The sequence below is a fragment of the Schistocerca nitens genome, chromosome 6 (assembly GCF_023898315.1).
Source record: "Schistocerca nitens isolate TAMUIC-IGC-003100 chromosome 6, iqSchNite1.1, whole genome shotgun sequence".
NCBI classification, from domain to species: domain Eukaryota; kingdom Metazoa; phylum Arthropoda; class Insecta; order Orthoptera; family Acrididae; genus Schistocerca; species Schistocerca nitens.
This window is the reverse complement of record NC_064619.1, coordinates 689,810,928-689,830,372: the sequence shown is the minus strand read 5'-3', so window position 1 is coordinate 689,830,372 and position 19,445 is coordinate 689,810,928. Positions and strand designations below refer to the sequence as shown.

At 38.1% G+C, this 19,445-nt stretch overlaps 1 protein-coding gene across 1 annotated transcript in view; it reads left to right on the top strand.

The window, feature by feature from the left end:
- Nucleotides 1–19,445, top strand: part of LOC126263571 (Down syndrome cell adhesion molecule-like protein Dscam2) — a 371,182-nt gene that overhangs the window by 295,776 nt on the left and 55,961 nt on the right. Inside the window, exons 26-30 of the mRNA XM_049960663.1 lie at nucleotides 2,763–2,861; nucleotides 3,034–3,219; nucleotides 3,360–3,656; nucleotides 18,757–18,903; nucleotides 18,983–19,138. Of these exons, the coding sequence (XP_049816620.1) occupies nucleotides 2,763–2,861; nucleotides 3,034–3,219; nucleotides 3,360–3,656; nucleotides 18,757–18,903; nucleotides 18,983–19,138 (885 nt within the window). The remainder of the gene's footprint in view (nucleotides 1–2,762; nucleotides 2,862–3,033; nucleotides 3,220–3,359; nucleotides 3,657–18,756; nucleotides 18,904–18,982; nucleotides 19,139–19,445) is intronic.

Here is a 19,445-nt window from a genome sequence, read left to right as displayed (position 1 = left end):
GTGACATGGTATTGAAGGTGGAAAGTTTAACATGAGGTTGAAATGAAAATGAAGGATAAAAATATATGGGGAGAGATAAAGGTGAACAAGAAAGCAACTGGAGATCTGGTATGAAAAAAGGCGAAAAAGTGTTGGTTAAGTTGATCCTGTGGTGAACTTGGGTTGGTAGACAGCGATGTGCATAAAGGTTAGGTGGTTGTGTTGCCGCTAAAACACGTTAAAGGACGGAGAAATTCGGGAAAATTTCGAAAAAACGTATTAAAAGGAGTGGTGTTGTGGTGAAAGATTACGAAAATGGGGCTAAAAATTGTCTGACGAAGAAATAATGACGTTAAAACCTGTGGGGAGCGGCTAAAATGATCAGTGATGTGCGAAAAACGGAAGTGGAAATAAAGTGAAAGTTATTAGAACTGGCCGAAATGGTTGTTTAATACGTGAAAGCAGCTGTTATTGAACTAGAAACGGTGGATTTTATAGCAGCGGTAGTGTTGAAAGCGGAAAATAAAATTTTTTTTGTTATGGTTTGGAAGTGGGTTACGTATTATTGACTATATATAGGCGGGATAAAATTGTATAGTAGATTACGGTGAAAAGCGGAAGGTGAATACAAAGTGAGATTACTGGAAAAAACAGAAAGAGAAAATAAAGAGAAAATAAGACGACAGGAAAGATTTCGAAATGCAACAGCGACAATAACAAACGTAATTGTTGGGTTCAGATTAATGATATGGTTATAATAGAGGGAAACATTCCACATAGGAAAAATATATCTAAAAACAAAGATGATGTGACTTACCAAATGAAAGCGCTGGCAGGTCGACAGACACACAAACGAACACAAACATACACACAAAATTCAAGCTTTCGCAACAAACTGTTGCCCCATCAGGAAAGAGGGAAGGAGAGGGAAAGACGAAAGGATGTGGGTTCTAAGGGAGAGGGTAAGGAGTCATTCCAATCCCGGGAGCGGAAAGACCCACCTTAGGGGGAAAAAAAGGACGGGCACACACTCGCGCGCACACACACACACACACATCCATCCACACATACACAGATACAAGCAGACATCTCACAAGCCAAAGCCAAAGGCTTGTGAGATGTCTGCCTGCGTCCGCACACGTGCGGACGGACATGCGCATGTGTACAAGTGTACACCCGTCCCCCTCCTCCCCCCAAGGCAAGTCACTCCGCCCCCGGGACCGGAATGACTCCCCACCCTCTCACCTCTTGGGGAGAAACAGTAATGTATTGTACAGTAGCTTCACACCTTCGTAAAAATAAAGTTTTAACAAAATGTCAGTTTGGTTTCCAGAAGGGTTTTTCAGCAGAAAATGCTATATATTTTCACTAATGAAATATTAAATGCTCTGAGTAACCGGAAGTCACCCGTTGGGATTTTTTGTGATCTATCAAAGACTTATGATTGTGTAAATCATGGAATATTTCTAGATAAGCTCAAGTAATGTGGTATGACAGTACTCAAATGGTTTAAATCATACCTAACTAGAAGAGTGCAGAAAGTTGAAATAAGCAGTTCACATAATATGCAAAAAACTGGTGATTTCTCAAACTGGGGAACAATCAAGAATGGGGTGCCACACATATGTGTGTGTGTGCGAGTGTATACCCGTCTTTTTTTCCCCCTAAGGTAAGTCTTTCCGCTCCCGGGATTGGAATGACTCCTTACCCTCTCCCTTAAAACCCACATCCTTTCGTCTTTCCCTCTCCTTCCCTCTTTCCTGATGAGGCAACAGTTTGTTGCGAAAGCTTGAATTTTGTGTGTATGTTTGTGTTTGTTTGTGTGTCTGTCGACCTGCCAGCACTTTCATTTGGTAAGTCACATCATCTTTGTTTTTGTGTGTGTGTGTGTGTGTGTGTGTGTGTGTGTCTGCTTGTGTCTGTATGTGTGGATGGATATGTGTGTGTGTGTGTGTGTGCGCGAGTGTATACCCGTCCTTTTTTCCCCATAAGGTAAGTCTTTCCACTCCCGGGATTGGAATGACTCCTTACCCTCTCCCTTAAAACCCACATCCTTTCGTCTTTCCCTCTCCTTCCCTCTTTCCTGATGAGGCAACAGTTTGTTGCGAAAGCTTGAATTTTGTGTGTGTGTTTGTGTTTGTTTGTGTGTCTATCGACCTGCCAGCGCTTTCGTTCGGTAAGTCACATCATCTTTGTTTTTGTGTGTGTGTGTGTGTGTGTGTGTGTGTTGTGTGTGTGTGTGTGTGTGTGTGTGTGTGTCACCTATTTTTGATGAAGGCCTTACTTGCTGAAATCTTTATTTGTGACAGTCTTTCTGTTGTGCCTATCTGTGACTCAGCATCTCCACTATATGGCAAGTAGTGACTTTCCTTTCCAAAATATTACTAACAAAATTTTAGTAGAATACTAGCAATGAAGTGTCTGATTCTTAAACATGAATTTTTCTATGAAGGATTAATGGAAAAACCATGAACATAAAATATTTTTCAATTACTTAACAACATGCTGCTTCATGTGTTGTATCCTTCAGATATTTTATTTCAGAGATACAGATATTATTTGTGCACAAGTGGAGTTTGTTATGGTAAATGGACTTTGTAAAATTCAGATTTTAAACTATATCCTTACTGCTGTCTTATTTTAGTGCCATGTTTTTCTAATTAGTGTGTACCAATAAAGTCACTTCATCCTTCATTTAACTAGATCTAAAAACTAAGAATGCAGGTAAATGACGATAATTTGTGTGCACCACCTGTAGTGTGTAATTGTTAAATTTGTTTCAGTTCCACCTGATCCTCCATCATTGTCAGTGATAGCATCTTATGCTGATAGCCTCCAGCTGCAATGGACTGATAACCACAATGGTGGAAGTCCAATATTAGGTTTGTCTCTGTTTTTCTAATAATCATTCTTAAAGGGCAATATTTTCTTGTACTGTGCAGTGAAGATATGCCTTCAGCACACTTTCCTCTACAACATGCAAATTTTATTTCTTGATGTCATGTTTATATTATTTATTGGTCCAGTTATTTACAATGAGATATAAATTTACAGGCTATGTGATTAACTATAAAAGGGACCATGGTGACTGGGAGGAGTTGCATATTGAATCAAGAGCAAATTCCCACTTGCTACAAAATTTATGGTGTGGTACACGATATCAGCTCTACATAACAGCCTACAACAAGATAGGTACAGGTCTTCCATGTGATATTGTTAATGCATACACAAAAGGAACAGGTACATAGCTTCTTATTTGTAATGTTAAATTTGTAAATGAGGTATATAACTTGCTAAGAGGAGGAAATAGGGAAGTTACAATGTTGTGTTTCTTGAAAAAGGACTAATATTGCCATGCACGTAAATGCATTTTTTTACAGTTCCAGTGAAACCTAAACAGAGCCAGTTGCTGACTGTGAATTCAACAGTTGTGACCATTTGGTTGGATTCCTGGGGTGACGGTGGCTGTGCAATACTCTATTTCATTATTGAATACCATGATACTGAACGGTCCCGAGACTGGACATTAGTGTCAAACAATGTACTTCCAACAGAACGAGTTTACAGTGTTTTGGATCTTACACCTGCAACAAAGTATAGGCTTCGAGTTACAGCTCACAACAATGCAGGCTCAACAATAGCTTATTACAACTTCACTACACTTACTGTGGAAGGTGGTATGTATGATATAATTTTTATATACATGAAATATGTAACACTATCTATAGTTTCACATTTTATATGAGTATATTGTGAATGGTTCTCTCTGTTAAAATGAAAAATTACCATTAACTAAAATCTGAAATAAAATAATAGTTGAATTTGTTTTATTCAGTTATTGAAATTTCTCATAACTACGGATGGGAAGGAGCGAACTGTTTTGCTTTGAAAAGACCTTTAATGACCATGATCGCATTCAGTATTATTTATTCTGATGACTGGTTTCAGCAAAAAAAATTTGTTGTTTTATGTCCCGTTCCATTAGGACTGTACCACGCCTGCCATGTTGACATTATAGTGGATAGGACATGGCACATTCCCACACATGTTTGTTAAAAATAAAAACAGGTTTGTCACAAATAAAAATAATACAATTAAAAAGCACTGTGTATAACTAGGGATGGATGTGCACACATAATGTTCCACTAGTGCTTGGTAAATGTTGAATAGGCTATTTTACTATGTCAAAAATATGGTTTGGATTGCTGTTAATTGGAATGATTATAACATTGAAATTGCATTTACACTGAATATTGTTACAAAATATCTCTTTTATTTTTATGTAATTAAAGCTTAAATATCAAGATTTTGTCATGCAATTGAAAACGCTCATTATTGGTTAAGGCTCTGGTGACACCATAGACTTGCAGTAACATGAAGCTATACATGTGTCACAGGAGTGTTAGCCAAAGTTACTAGGATTCTACAAATTTTTCTGCAAATAGTTAAGCTATTTAATGATGGAAAGTGCATTTACAACTTTTAAGTAACAATAGAAAAATTTTGTGAAGACTGATAGTGGAAACCTTAATAAAATTATGCTCCTCTCATTTAAAGCAGCAATATGTGCAAGGATGGACATTCTTATCCCTGCTCCATGCAACATCATTGAACTCACCCAAAACTAAGGAATTGTGGAACTTTTGCTAATGGGTCCATATCTTATATCTAGATTGTTGACTATCAGTCATGAAACATGACTCAAAGAACAGTAAAATTATTCTCGTGGAATATCTTAGTGCTGACTTCCGGTATACAAGGTACGCAGAAAAGATGTCACAAATAGCACATGCTCTGTGGCCCACTGGATAGTGTATGTGACTATGGATAAGAAGAAAACAGGTTCAAATCCTGGAGGGGTCATAAATGTTTAAAAGTTTTACATGAGATATGAAATTAGTGTTAACAAGAACTCATTGTAGCAGTTGTTTCAATGGTGGGATGTATTGTATGCAGCTTCACATTAATCTTAGTCTGAGAAATACAAAATATTACCTTTTTTGGAAAGCATTGTTAGTAGTGAAGGTATCACCATACTCCCCCACTACAACAAGGTGTAGGACGATGAGGTTTTGTATGCAAAGAGATATAAAGTATTTACAACATGCAGGTAACACAAATGTGCCATTTGTGAGTGTAAACTAATGTCATGTGTGAAGCACACTTAACTTCATTTGTTGCAACATGATAAAACTTCAAAAGCTTAAACAATAAGGATTCTAGCTGGACAGTACCAAAATAAAAATAAAATATCGTTTTGAATGTGACGTGTGAACAGCCACTGCAAAAATTAAGTGCATGTAAACACCAAGGAAAAAACAATAATACTCTGTAATCGGTGTGGCGAAGTTTAGTAATTGTGAATTGGTTTTCATATGAAAGGACTGTCAAAATGTTTTATAAATAAGTTAAAATATTGTTGTAGGCTAGATTTGAATCAGCAGTCTATGGACATCATCTTTCAATAGTTCACAGTCCACAACTCTACCAACCGATCTACAAATGCTGTACAAGGAAGCGGGTAGAACGATAATTTTTACTAAGACTTTAATTTTTTCGACTGATGCAATCCTCCTTTGTAACAGCAAGAAAGTGTATATGACAGGTAAATTAATTTTAACTTCAGAGAGTTAAGAGAACTTTGGCATTGATACGGTGGCATTTTGCCAGTACAGTGCAAGCAGTTTTTACGCACTGTCTCAAACTCTGGAACACTCAAAAACACAATTTTTCAATAGTTTTTATGGATGTATTTGTAGTGTGATACTACACACAACTTGGAATCCATTTTGTGAAACGTAAATTCCAAAACAAGACATCACTGTGAGTTAGATTTATGATAGTAGTAGCAGCAAGCTGTCCGTTGACACCATAGGAAAACACATGACTCAAGTGGAGCATTTTAGTGGGCTTTCAAATTATTTGGAATTCATTTCTGTTTTTATAAAAGAATACTGAAATTCAAGAAGGAAAAAGCATATTATGATCATAAAATTACATAATTAATCATTTAACAGTCAAATGCCCTACTGCGTAACAGTGCATCATCTAACAAGCATCAGTGAAATTCTGTATGTGTGGTCATCCCTCGTTGCAGAAAGTGTTTTTAATCGTATTTTTTATATGTAACAGACCTGTGTGAAATGTACTTTGACTTATCCACTATAATATTGATATGGCAGGTGTGATACAGTCATATTGGAACAGGAAGTATAACAACAAACTTTATTTGAAGATCAGCAGATGACAGTCTTAACTGCTGAAACTGGTCATCAGGAATAAATAATATTGAATGCTACCTTGACCACTAAAAGTTTCTTATCCAAGTATATTTTGGTAAATATTAAAAATATAAAAGATAGCAGTTGTCAAATGCATATGTTTGTCAATGCATTTAGTAATGACTCCAATATAGAAGATGACAACTAAAACATAAAAATGGTATTGATTGATTGTTGTTGTTGTGGTCTTCAGTCCAGAGACTGGTTTGATGCAGCTCTCCTTGCTACTCTATCCTGTGCAAGCTTCTTAATTTCCAAGTAACTTACCCTCCACACTGCCCTCCAATACTAATTAGTTAGTTAGTTGGTGGTGCCTCAGAACATGTCCTACCAACCGATCCCTTCTTCTAGACAAGTTGTACCAGAAATTCCTCTTCTCCCCAATTCTATTCAGTGTCTCCTCATTAGTTACATGATCTACTCATCTAATCTTCAACATTATCCTGTAGCACCACATAAGCTTCTATTCTCTTCTTGTCTAAACTAATTTTCATCCATGTTTCACATACAAATACTTTCAGAAAAGACTTCTTGACACTTAAATCTATACTCAGTTTTAACAAATTTCTCTTCTTCAGAAACGCTTTTCTTGCCATATTCAGTCTACATTTTATATCCTCCCTACTTCGACCATCATCAGTTATTTTTCTCCCCAAATAGCAAAACTCATCTATTACTTTAAGTGTCTCATTTCCTAATCTAATTCCCTCAGCATCACCTTATTTAGTTAGACTACATGTCATTATTGTCATTTTGCTTTTGTTGATGTTCATCTTATAGCCGCCTTTCAAACCACTGTCCATTCTGTTAAACTGCTCTTCCAGGTTTGTATTGATCCCATTGTTGAATAGATTTCCATTGCAACAAATCTTATAAATGTGTCTTGGTTTTTCTTCAGTCTTGCTTTCAATACCAAGCACAATGCCAGGCTTGTCTCTCTGGTGTCATTACCTTTCGTAAGGCAAACAGGTCATCACCAAACAATTCCTCCATTTTCTTTTCCATTCTTCTGTATCAATACAAGAGAAGGAAAGTTTCTACTCACCATATAGTGGAGATGCTGAGCCGCGATAGGCACAATAAAAAGATTCACGCAGTCGTAACTTTCGGCCATTAAGGCCTTTGTCAGCAGTAGACACACATACACACAGACACACACACACTTACACAAGTGCAACTTGCACACACATCTGCAGTCTGAGAGCTGAAACTAAGCTGCAAGCAGCAGCACCAGTACATGATGGGAGCGGCAACTGTGTGGGGGTAAGGAGGAGGCTGGGGTGGGGAGGGGGAGGGATAGTAAGGTGGGAGTGGCGGACAGGGTCTCACTGAAGCCTTCACTGACCATAATTATCCTCTCATCCTTGTACAAAAACAAATCTCCTGTGCCTTATCTTTCCAGTCTCCCACCACCTCACAAAGTCCCACAGTCCGGCCACAGAGGAGCATTCCCCTCGTAACTCAGTACCATCCGGGACTGGAGCAACTGAATTACATTCTCTGCCAGGGTTTGTTACCTCTCGTCATGCCCTGAAATGAGAAATGTCCTACCCACTATCCTTCCCACCCCTCGTACCGTGGTATTCCGCCGTCCACCGAACCTACACAATATACTCATCCATCCTTACACAACCCCTGCTCCCAATCCCTTACCTCATGGCTCATACCCCTGTAATAGACCTAGATGCGAGACCTGTCCCATACATTCTCCTACCACCACCTACTCCAGCCTGGTCACTGACATTACCTATCACATCAAAGGCAGGGCTACCTGTGAAACTAGTCATGTGATCTACAAGATAAGCTGCAACCACTGTGCTGCATTCTACGTAGGCATGACAACCAACAAGCTGTCTGTCCTCATGAATGGCCACCGACAAACTGTGGCCAAAAAACAAGTGGACCACCCTGTAGCTGAACACGCTGCCAAACATGATACCACTCATCTCAATGACTGCTTCACAGCCTGTGCCATATGGATCCTTCCCACCAACACCAGCTTTTCTGAATTGCGCAGGTGGGAACTATCCCTCCAATACATCCTATATCCCCATAACCCTCCTGGCCTCAAGCTTCGTTAGTCACTGTCCTCACACATCCAGCCCCCTCCCTGTCCCCATTCCAGCACCACACAACCGTCATTTCACCACCACACCCAATCTTTTAATTTCTTTTTATTTCTCCCCTTTCCACTACTTACCCCCACCCCACCTTCTGTCCTACCGTCCGTCTAAACTGCAACGCTTCACTGTCCGCCACTCCCACCTTACTATCCCCCCCCCCCCACCACCACCACCATAGCCTCCTCCATACCCCGACCCAGTCGCCACTCCCATCATGCACTGGTGCTGCTGCTTGCAGTGTAGTTTCAGCTCTCTGAGACTGCAGATGTGTGTGCAAGTTGCGCTTGTGTGAGTGTGTGTGTGTGTGTGTGTGTGTGTGTCTACTGCTGACAAAGGCCTTAATGGCTGAAAGCTATGATTGTGTGAATCTTTTTATTGTGCCTATCGCGGCTCAGCATCTCCACTATGTGGTGAGTAGCAACTTTCCTTCTCTTATATTGTTACATTCCATCCTGGATTTTCCATTCTTCTGTATATTATTTGTGTCAGCAACTTCGATGCATGAGCTTTTCAGCTGATTGTGCAATAGTTCTCACACTTATCTGCTCTTCTCTCTCCAAAACTGAATGGATGATATTTTTTCTGAATGTCTGATATCAGCTGTCACATAAATTCCACACACCACCTTGAATAGTTAACTAGGTGTTTGGTTGACACCCCTCTCCCCCCATCCTCCCCACCCCCTCCCCCCTTCCCACATACATGCACACCACTCTTTCCCACTAGTGAGTTCAGAAATTCCAATGGAATGTCAAGTTCTCTGCCTCATAGAGACCTTCAGTATACTCTTTCCACCTATCTACTCTTTCCTCTGCATTTAACAGTGGAATTCCCATTGCATTCGTAATGTTATCACCCATTCTTTTAATTCACCAAAATTCCTTTTCTATAAGCTGAGTCAGGCTTCCAACAGTCATTTCTTTTCTCATTCCTTCACATTTTTCCTGCAACAATTTCTGTTGGCTACTCTGCATTTCCTGTTTATTTTATTCGTATGTGGTTTATATTTCTGTTATTCCCTGAACATTTATGTATTTCCTTCTTTCATAAGTCTGTTGAATTATTTCTTTTGTTACTCAAGGTGTCTTCAGAGTTATCTTCCTTGTACCTCTGACTGCCCAATATCTGTGATTGCCCTTTCTAGATACTCCTCATCAACTGGCCTGCCTACAGTGGTGTTCTCTATCACAGTATCCACATTCTTAACAAACTTTAAATATTTCTCATCATTCCTAAGTACTTTAGTATTGCAATTCCTGCCACACTAAATCTTCTGGACGATTCTCTTAAATTTCAGTCTATTCTTCAATGTTACTAAATTATCTATATGCACCTGGATATCCCTACAATCCCGTATCTGATTTAGGAATCTCTGACTGTGATGTAATTCATCTGGAATCTTCTTGAGTCTCTGGGTATTTTCCAATTATACCTTCTCCTCTTGTAATTCTGTAACAGAGCATTTGCTATTACCATCTGAAATTTATTGCAGAACTCAATTATTCTTTCTCCTCCCTCATTCCTTCTGCCAAGCCCATATTCTCCAGTAACCCTTTCTTCTATTCCTTCCCCTACAACCGCAATCTAATCCCCTATGACTATTAGATTATCATCTCCCTTTACATACTGAATTACCCATTCAGTATCCTCATAAGCTTCTCTATCTCTTCATCTCCTTGCGAAACCAACATGTATACTGGAACTATAGTTGTCGGCTTTCACGTGCTGTCAAATCTGCTGAGGATAACCCTATCATTGAACTGTTTGTAGTAACTCACTCTCTGCATTGCTTTCCTATTCATAATGAATCCTACTCCCATTGTACCATTTTCTGCTGCTGTTGGTATTGCTCCATATTCGTCTGACCAGAAATTGTTATCTTTTTTCCATTTATCATCACTGATCCACACTATATTTAGACTGAGCCTTTGCATTTCCATTTTTGGAGTTTCTATTACTTTCAAACTTCTGACATTCCATGTTCTGACTCATTATCCCTTCATTGGTTATTCCATCTCTTTCTCATGTTCACTTTCTCACTAGCAGTCCCCTCCCAGAGATCTGAATGGGGGACAAATCCGGAATCTTTTGCTAATGGAGGGACCATCATGAACTTTTTCAGTTGCAGGCAACATGTTCATTGGCTACACGTTATGTGCCTTTAATGCAGTGTTTTCCATTGCTTTCTGCACCCTCATGCCTCAATCATTGCAGATTCTTCTCTCATTTACGGGCAGTTTCTGTCCTCAAGGGCAGCAGAGTGTCCTGAACATCTATCAGCTCCTCTGCTGTCTTTGACAAGGCTGTTGGCAGAGTGAAGGTGACTTCTTAAGTCTTTGGCCACAACTGCTGACATTTTTATTCAAAATTTAAGCAGTGGCTGGGTTCTAATCTGGAAAGCAGGATGTTTTGGCTACTAGTCAGAGACACTCCCCTAGACCATGGACTCATAAGTGTTGCTATGTGAAGACAAAGTGAAAAGTTCTCAGCCTAACAGTACACACTTCCAATTAATAGTTAAAAAATGATCATATTTTTACAAAGTTGCTGATGAGTCTTCGGGGCTGTATGGCTGTGGTCGAAGAAACTTTACAGTTCCTGACCTTTCATCCAGAGCTGCGCTGGATAACTTTGGATATGCTTCTGGCAATGCTGAATCTTGCCAACAGATAGCATTGCTAGGAGCACCTGCAAAGATGTCCAGCACAGCTCTGGACAGAATTTCAGTAACTGGAAAGTTTCTTCAACTACAGCCATACAGCCAGAAGACTCATAAGCACCTATGACTTCCGGACTTCACTGTATGATATTTTTACAAAGTTATCTTTTTATTCAGTGCACCATTTCATTATTTTTCCAGCCCTTAGATTCCATCCCTTAAGTGTAATTGTGAGAAGTTTGGAAAACATCCAACTAAACTGTAAAACTTTTTTATTTATATGTGAGAGTAGGTGGAAGTCAGAGTATAGGAAATCTGATAGTGAGGGTGGATTGTTGAACTGTTCATATTTCATATCACTCAGTTTTTCCACTGTGCATTTATCTTTATAGACAGGACACAAAATATGACTTCCTCCCTATTCTTTTACGATCCAGGCATCATCTTAGCCATTTCTTCAGACAGTCTGCCCATAAGGCTATTGTGATAGTTACCAGTTATTGATTTAGACAAGGTAATCAATAGGAAGATTCAGTTTTGCTTCCAAGGAAACACTGTCCATGACATATCTGGATTATGAAAATGATTGTTGCCTTTTTTTTTTTTCATGCAGGTCACCCACCTTTCACTCAGTGTTGATTACTGTTTCACTTCTGCCTTTATGTTGGAGATTCATATCCCATTCACAATAACAAATTTATGCACAAATCCAGTGGAGTCCTCTGAGAAATTAGTTTTCACGTTTGATTTTGGTCAACATTAAATGAAGATAGCACTTATTTTTAAGTAGCTTCACAAATTAATTCTTAATATAAATTTAGTGTACTGCTTCCTCTGATATTGCTATGGCATCAGCTATTTCACATCTTTATAATTTCTGTTGCTCCAGTACCATATTGTGCACTTTCCCAGTGTATTCATCTGTGGTTTTAGTTTTGGGATGTCACTCAACATCTCCAAAAGAAGCTTGGCATGCTTGAATTCAGCTGTATATTCATTAACTGTTGAAAATCATGGAATAGACTCCTTATACAACTTCACCAATTTGGATGAATTTATATTGGTGGTAAACCATCTAACTCAAAGAATGGTGTACTAGTTTATCTACACTGAAGCACCAAAGAAACTGGTATAGGCATGTGTATTCACGTACAGAGATATGTAAACAGGCAAAATATGTCACTGCGAACAGCAGCGCGCATATAAGACAACAAGTGTTTGGCACTGTTGATCGTTTGGTTACTGCTGCTACAATGGCAGATTATCAAGGTTTAAGTGAGTTTGAACATGGTGTCATACAAGCAATGGGACACAGCACCTCTGAGGCAATGATGAAGTGGGGATTTTCACATATGAACATTTCACGAGTGTACCATGAATATCAGGAATTCTGTGAAACATCAAATCTCCAACATTGCAGTGACCAGAAAAAGATTCTGCACAAACTGGACCAATGACAACTGAAGAGAATTGTTCAATCTGACAGAAGTGCAGCCCTTCTGCAAATTGCTGCAGATTTCAATGCTGGGCTACCAACAAGTGTCAGCGAGTGAACCATTCAATGAAACATCATCGATATGGGCTTTCGGAGCCAAAGGCCCATTCGTATACCCTTGATGACTGCACAACATAAAGCTTTAGCCTCGCCTTGGCCCGTCAATATTGACATTGGACTGCTAATGACTGGAAACATGTTGCCAAATCGGACGAGTCTCATTTCAAATTGTGTTTCAAATTCTATCGAATGGATGGACATGTACAGATACGGAGACAACCTCATGAATCCATGGACCCTGCATGTCAGCAGGGCACTGTTCAAGGTGATGGAGGCTCATGGTGTGGTGCATGTGCAGTTGGAGTGGTATGGGACACCTGATATGTCTAAATACGACTCTGACAGGTGATCCTGTCTGATCGCCTGCATCCATTCTGACAGACTTGGGAAATTACAGCAGTACAATGCGACACCCAACACATCCAGAATTGCTACAGAGCAGCTCCAGGGGCACTCTTCTGAGTTTAAACACTTCCACTGGCCACCAAACTCCCCAGACATGATGATTATTGAACAAATCTGGGATGCCTTGCAACGTGCTGTTCAGAAGAGATCTCCACCCCATTGTACTCTTACAGATGCAGGATTCATGGTGTCAATTCCCTCCAGCACTACTTCAGACATTAGTTGAGTCCATGCCACATCATGTTGCAGCACTTCTGCATGCTTGTGGGGGCCCTACACGGTATTAGGCAGGCGAACTAGTTTCTTTGGTTCTTCAGTGTATTTGTACAAGAACAACACACACACACACACACACACACACACACACACACACACACACACACACACACTGCTGCCCACTTGCTCCCCTTCCCGGAACCTTAGCAGTTCTTTTGCAGCTGGAATTATTACATTTACAACTAATAATACAAAGCAATAAAATAAATAGTTTACAACTTGTTATTAATTTTACACAACTTTTTATGCATTTACTAATAGTCTAATAGTGAGGACAGAGGTCTGAGGTGACTAAAAACTGCCTAAGAGTCTGTGTAACTTAAAATTTGATATTGATAATAAAGATGTTATTGAATATCCACCAGTGGAGTATTAGTAGGAATTATGCCATTAAGTGCTACGAGAAAGAGATTTGTTGTATGTCTTCCCATGCACCAACTGCACATGTTTATTTATTCATAAGCCCGTTAGCCAGTTTTCAAACTGCAAAAGGCACTGTCCACTGTTACATATGTATGTTATCTCTGTTGAAATGCTGGTTGTATTACCTAGTATGCAGCTGCATAAATGCCCTTTGATTACACCTATGATATACATGTTAAATCAGTTATACTATAAAGAGTTGTTATATACACACTCTTAGGAGTAATACACATAGGAACTGTTTGTTTAAAATTACTTATATCCCTTATTACAAATTCATCAACAATGTGAAAAGCTTTTCTTTTCATCTAGTTTCTTTTATAACTTTTCTAAACTTATTAGTTTTCAACTTACTCATCCCACAGTGTAATTTGCATAATTTATTTATTTAGTCTCATCCAGGGAATATTCAAATATTTCATGTTCGTAGTTCTATAACAGTTAATTTTTGGTCTAGTATCATGTTTATCCCAACTGACCTTGTGTGCATAAAGGTGTGAAATATGTGTAGATATTGGACAGTCATCATTTTGTTTTCAGCAAAATGCATTTTGCAAGCAGTATTGGCTGTTAAGACACTTTATTATTATTATTATTATTATTATTATTATTATTGGTCATGTTGTCTACATAGCAGCTTATGCATAAGACATTGGACAAGTCAAGTTATAAATATGCAGGCTGAAATTCATTTCAAGGCATACATATTTAAGGTTACAATAATACACTTTACACGTAAGTATTTATATAACACATTTCATAAATTTAAATATTCTTCAATGGAGTAAAAGCAGTGATGCTGTAAATATGACTTTAGAGATTTTCCAAATGTATTGACCTCAGTGATAGCTTTTATGTTTTCAGGAAGTTTGTTATGAAGCTTAACTCCCACGTGAAAAGTACCTTTTTGGCACAGTGCTGTGCTGATTTGAGTCATATGTAAGTTTCTGTTTTGTCTGGTAAAGTGCTCATGTATATCACAGTTTTTTTACAGTCTCCGGCTCTTGCCTATTAAATTTAATTTCAAGAAAAAAAGGGTTTCCATAATGTATACAAACGGTAATGGAGGAATACCAGATTTCTTAAACAGGGGTTTACAAGAGTCTCTAGGCTTGCACCCAAACAAGATTCTAATGGCCCTTTTTGGTAGTTTAAAAGTGATATTAGCTGTTTTAGAGTTTCCCCAGAAGGTGACCCCATATCTAAGACGAGAATGAAAGTACGCATGATATGCATTCAATACTGTTTTCTCACTACAGAATGATTTTAGTGAACAAAGAAGGTAACATGTTTTGCTCAGTTCTGCGTTGAGATATTCAATATGCTTATTCCATCTGATGTTACTCTGCAGCCAAAGTCCTAAGAATTTGGTTTCAGTACTGTTACCAACTGGTTCGTCATTGATAGAGACTGATGGGATAAACATGTCCTTGTTAGGAATATTGTGGAATTTTAGAGCAACGGTTTTCTTACTGTTTATTACAACCTGATTACTCTGTGCCCAGCTGCTAAGTTGTTTTGTGACCATGTTTACTGTCTGCTGTAACTGTTCACCGTCGTCTCCTTTTAGTAGAATCGTGGTGTCATCTGCAAATATGATTGTTTTGTGTGCATCAATATTTAAGCTTAGATCATTTATGTACAGAAGAAACAGAAGGGGTCCCAATACGGATCCTTGGGGTACACCACATTTTATTTGTTTATAGTCAGATAAGTGATTAGATACGGTTTTTAATTCAATATTTGTGTGCTTGACGCACACTGCCTGCATACGATTTGTCAGGAAGGAACTGATCCACTTGTTGGACAGACCTCGTATACCATATCTTTCTAGCTTTGATAGCAGAATTTTATGGTCCACCATGTCAAAAGCTTTTGACAAGTCAATAAAGACTCCTATTGTTTCCTGTTTTTTGTCCATCAGGTTTAGGGTGGAATTGATGCACTCATAGACAGCAGTTGTTGTTGACCTCTTATTTCTGAATCCATGTTGTTCATTACATAGGATGCTGTTTTTATTTATAAATTTCATAAGTTTCTCATACATAACGTTTTCCAGTACTTTAGAGATGCAGGAGGAAATTGTGATGGGTCTGTAGTTATTTACATTGTTTTATATGCATCGAATAGCTTTCTTCTGGCAAAGAAAAACTCTTCTTGCTCTAGCAGAGCTACCCCACATAATTTTGTCATAGTTGATTTGCATGTGGAGGAAGGCATAATAAGTAAACAGTAGTTGTTTTGTACTAACATGAGTGTTTAATTTCCTGATTAGGTGCAATGCATGGGATAGTTTGCTGTATAAATTATATTTGTTTGTGTTCCAGTTTAATTTGGTATTGAGGCAGATACCTAATAATTTGACAGAGTCTTTGCCATGGCAGGCATTACCTGCACCTTTCAGGGAAGATGCTGTACTCTCAGTTTTGCTATTGTCTGGTGTTAATTCATTTGCCTGAAACCAGGAAGATGACTTTTCCATCGTGAGTTCAGTAATTTCCTCCATAGCATTTGAGTCAGTATGGGAAGTGATAAATTGTGGATATCATCTGCATACATTACTGCTTTGAAAGGTAGTAGACTAGGCATGTCATTAACATAAGCAATGAACAAAAAAGGTATGAGTACCGATCCATAAGCACTCCTCTTAAGACCTTCAGAAAGTCTGATTTTTTTGTTCTTGTCTGTCAGAACCATTTGCATTCTACTGAAATAATCAGTTTTTAGTACATAGTAAAAAAATTATCACACTAAAATTTCACAATGCTCCAAACAAGGATATGTACATCTCATTTCTCTCTATCAACAATGAACTAGCATAGAATCCAATTTCGTAGCACTGTAGCTGTAAAACAATGTAAAATGGAATAAAAATATTGACTGCCTTAAAGAAAAGCAAGACCTGTTCCCTCCTTTACTCACTAAGACCCTGCTGTAGTGAGGAAACAGTAAAGAAGGCATATCATGCCTACTTTCATTCTCACCTGAAATACCGCATCACTTTCTGGGAGAACTCTAAAGAAGCTATCAGAACATTCAAACTGCAAAAAAGGCTCATTACAATCCAATTCATGAACAATGGCAGTCCACGTAGATTGAGCCATTGACGAGGTTGAAGTATTGTTCATTCCAAGCAATTGTTGCAGTACTTGCATACATGTAATTTGTGTTTGTAGAAAGTCTATTATCAGTTCCTTGTTTTTGTAGAATTTGTCACTTAGCACCATCATCACCCATGACAACTCACAACAGATAGGATTTAAAAAAATCACTAAATAACCCTCTGCTCACAGTGGCTACAGTGTTCCCAGTGGTGTGCTCTGAATACTACTGAATGCTCATTGGCTGTTGTAGAATGCATGGCGTCAAGTGTGTAAACAAGCCTTAACTTGACCCCCATCTTTGATGACTCCATGTACATTATGGAAATCCTTATATTCTTTGAAATAAATGTAATAGGTAAGGATTGGGAAAAAAAGGAAAGAAACTGAGATTCATGATCACTTTATCAGACAAAACAAAAACTTGCATATGAGCCAATTCAACACATCCCTGTGCCAAAACTTTACTTCCCACATGGGAGTTAAACTTTATAACAACTTCCCAAAAACATAACAGCAATTACTGAGGTCAGAACTTCAGAAAATCTTGAAAGTCATATTATTGCATCAGTGCTTTTACTCCCTTGAAGAATATTTAAATTTATGAAAGTATATAAATATTTAATGTACGCAGTGTGTTATTGTAATTTTGAATAAGTGTGCATAGAAATCACTTTCACCTGGCTACTTATAAACTGGTTATCCAATATCTTATGCATAAGCTGCTTTCATGCACAACAGTAGCTACAAAATACATTATACAATCATTTCAAGTATGATTTTTAATAATGCTAGTTTCATATGTGTTATTCCATAATGTTTTAGTTTATTTACAAGAATATTATGTGATATTGAGTCAAAGCCCCCCCCCCCCCCCCCCCGCCTCCTCCCCCGCTAATATCCTGCACTGCTTTAATTGTGGTCTGACCTTCATAAAATCCATATTGGGACTGATTTAATTTGTGATTGTTCACAAAATATTCATTTAGTTGCTTTTTCATTATCACATCAATGACTTTACGTATTATGGGGACTATAGAAAGCAGTCCATAAATTTCTGGTGATTCCCTATCTCCCTTTTTATGCACAGATATACAATTACAGTTAGCTTTAAAAAGTCAGGAAAGACACTTTCTTCAAACATCCAGTTTATAAGGCAGTTCAGGGGATGGCTTATTATTTCTATAGTTTGTCTTACAATATAGTTACTAAGTTTTACTTCCACATCTACTATATGCTTAGGGGAAACATATTTACATTCTGGCTGACAATTACTGTGTTAGCTGGCTTCAAATTTTCCAATCAGTGAGAAACCTGAGGCCAGTTCACTGTCATCATTGGCTACTGTCTCATCATTATGTATGGTGCAGTTCCCTGAACACACAAAGCAGATTACATTGATCTGAGCTAAATGGAATAGATAGAACACAACAAGAATAAAACTACATTGCTATCAAAGTAACCTCTATCTGAGGATAAGTATTTTTTACCTCGTCCTTGCATGTGTACTCTGGAAGTGCAGGGAGAGTAAGTTGTTATCAAAGAGAGAGTTCTATAAGAAAACAAAATTTACGTTTTCTTTTTCTTAGTCACTCATATCAATCTCACTTCTTACAGTCTGCAGTACAACTTTATCTGTTATCACAGCACATCAGTCCTGATAACCTTTTCTCTGCTGAGAAGACATATACATGTCAAAATTAAACTGTAGTATATTGATTCCTGTATTCCCAATACAAACTTAATTGTTTTGAATGATTGATTTTGAAGTTATTCACCACTCCAACATTTTCTTATTGTTTCTTCCCATGTTTTAGCTCCAAGGGCATTTATTTAAAAATCCTAATTAATTTTTAAAATTTCTCCTGGCAGGCATTTGATTGCACCCATAAAATATTTATTAGATTAATATTTCTATAGTTGTTATCTAACCTTTTATTATCTCTTATTTCAGCCACAGTGATACCAGAGATTGCGCCCCCAGTTCTGCATACAAGAGAAGTGCCTTTTTATGCTAATGTAAGTGTTATTGTGCCAATTGTAGTATCCCTTATATTCTTACTGGGGCTTGTTGGAGTAGCAGCATTTATTAGAAAAAAGAGTAAGTATTTTTACTTAATTGTTAGTACACTGTTGTTAAAATGTATGTTAATGACAACAAGGAAACATTTTAATTTCAGAATTACAAAATGACAGTGCACAGATGGGTGAGTCTCCATCTGTGGCACAAATGCAGAATCAACAGAATAGGGACCAGCAGTACCTCGCTGTCCGAGTAGGTAGTGGTCAGCAGGCACTCAGCATAGACTCTGGGAGCTACAAGACTGATTCGGCAGGTAAGATCTGTTCCTTTTTCATCCTGCTTACAATTCATTTATTCATTCATTCATCCTGTTCTGCGGATACATCAAGGAGGAGACTCTTTAGGGATATGCAAGAAGTTAAGGTATACACTAATGAAAGACAACCAAGTCAAAGGAAATTAATCCATAGCCATTGTATTTTTTAACACAGTAAACTAGATACAAAGTTGCTACTTTGAAAACAACTGACTGATTACAATGGTATTTTTGAAAGGAAATCAGCTATCAGTAAGGGGCAATCAAAAGTTTCCATTAGAGGGCATTGCTACAGTGTATATGC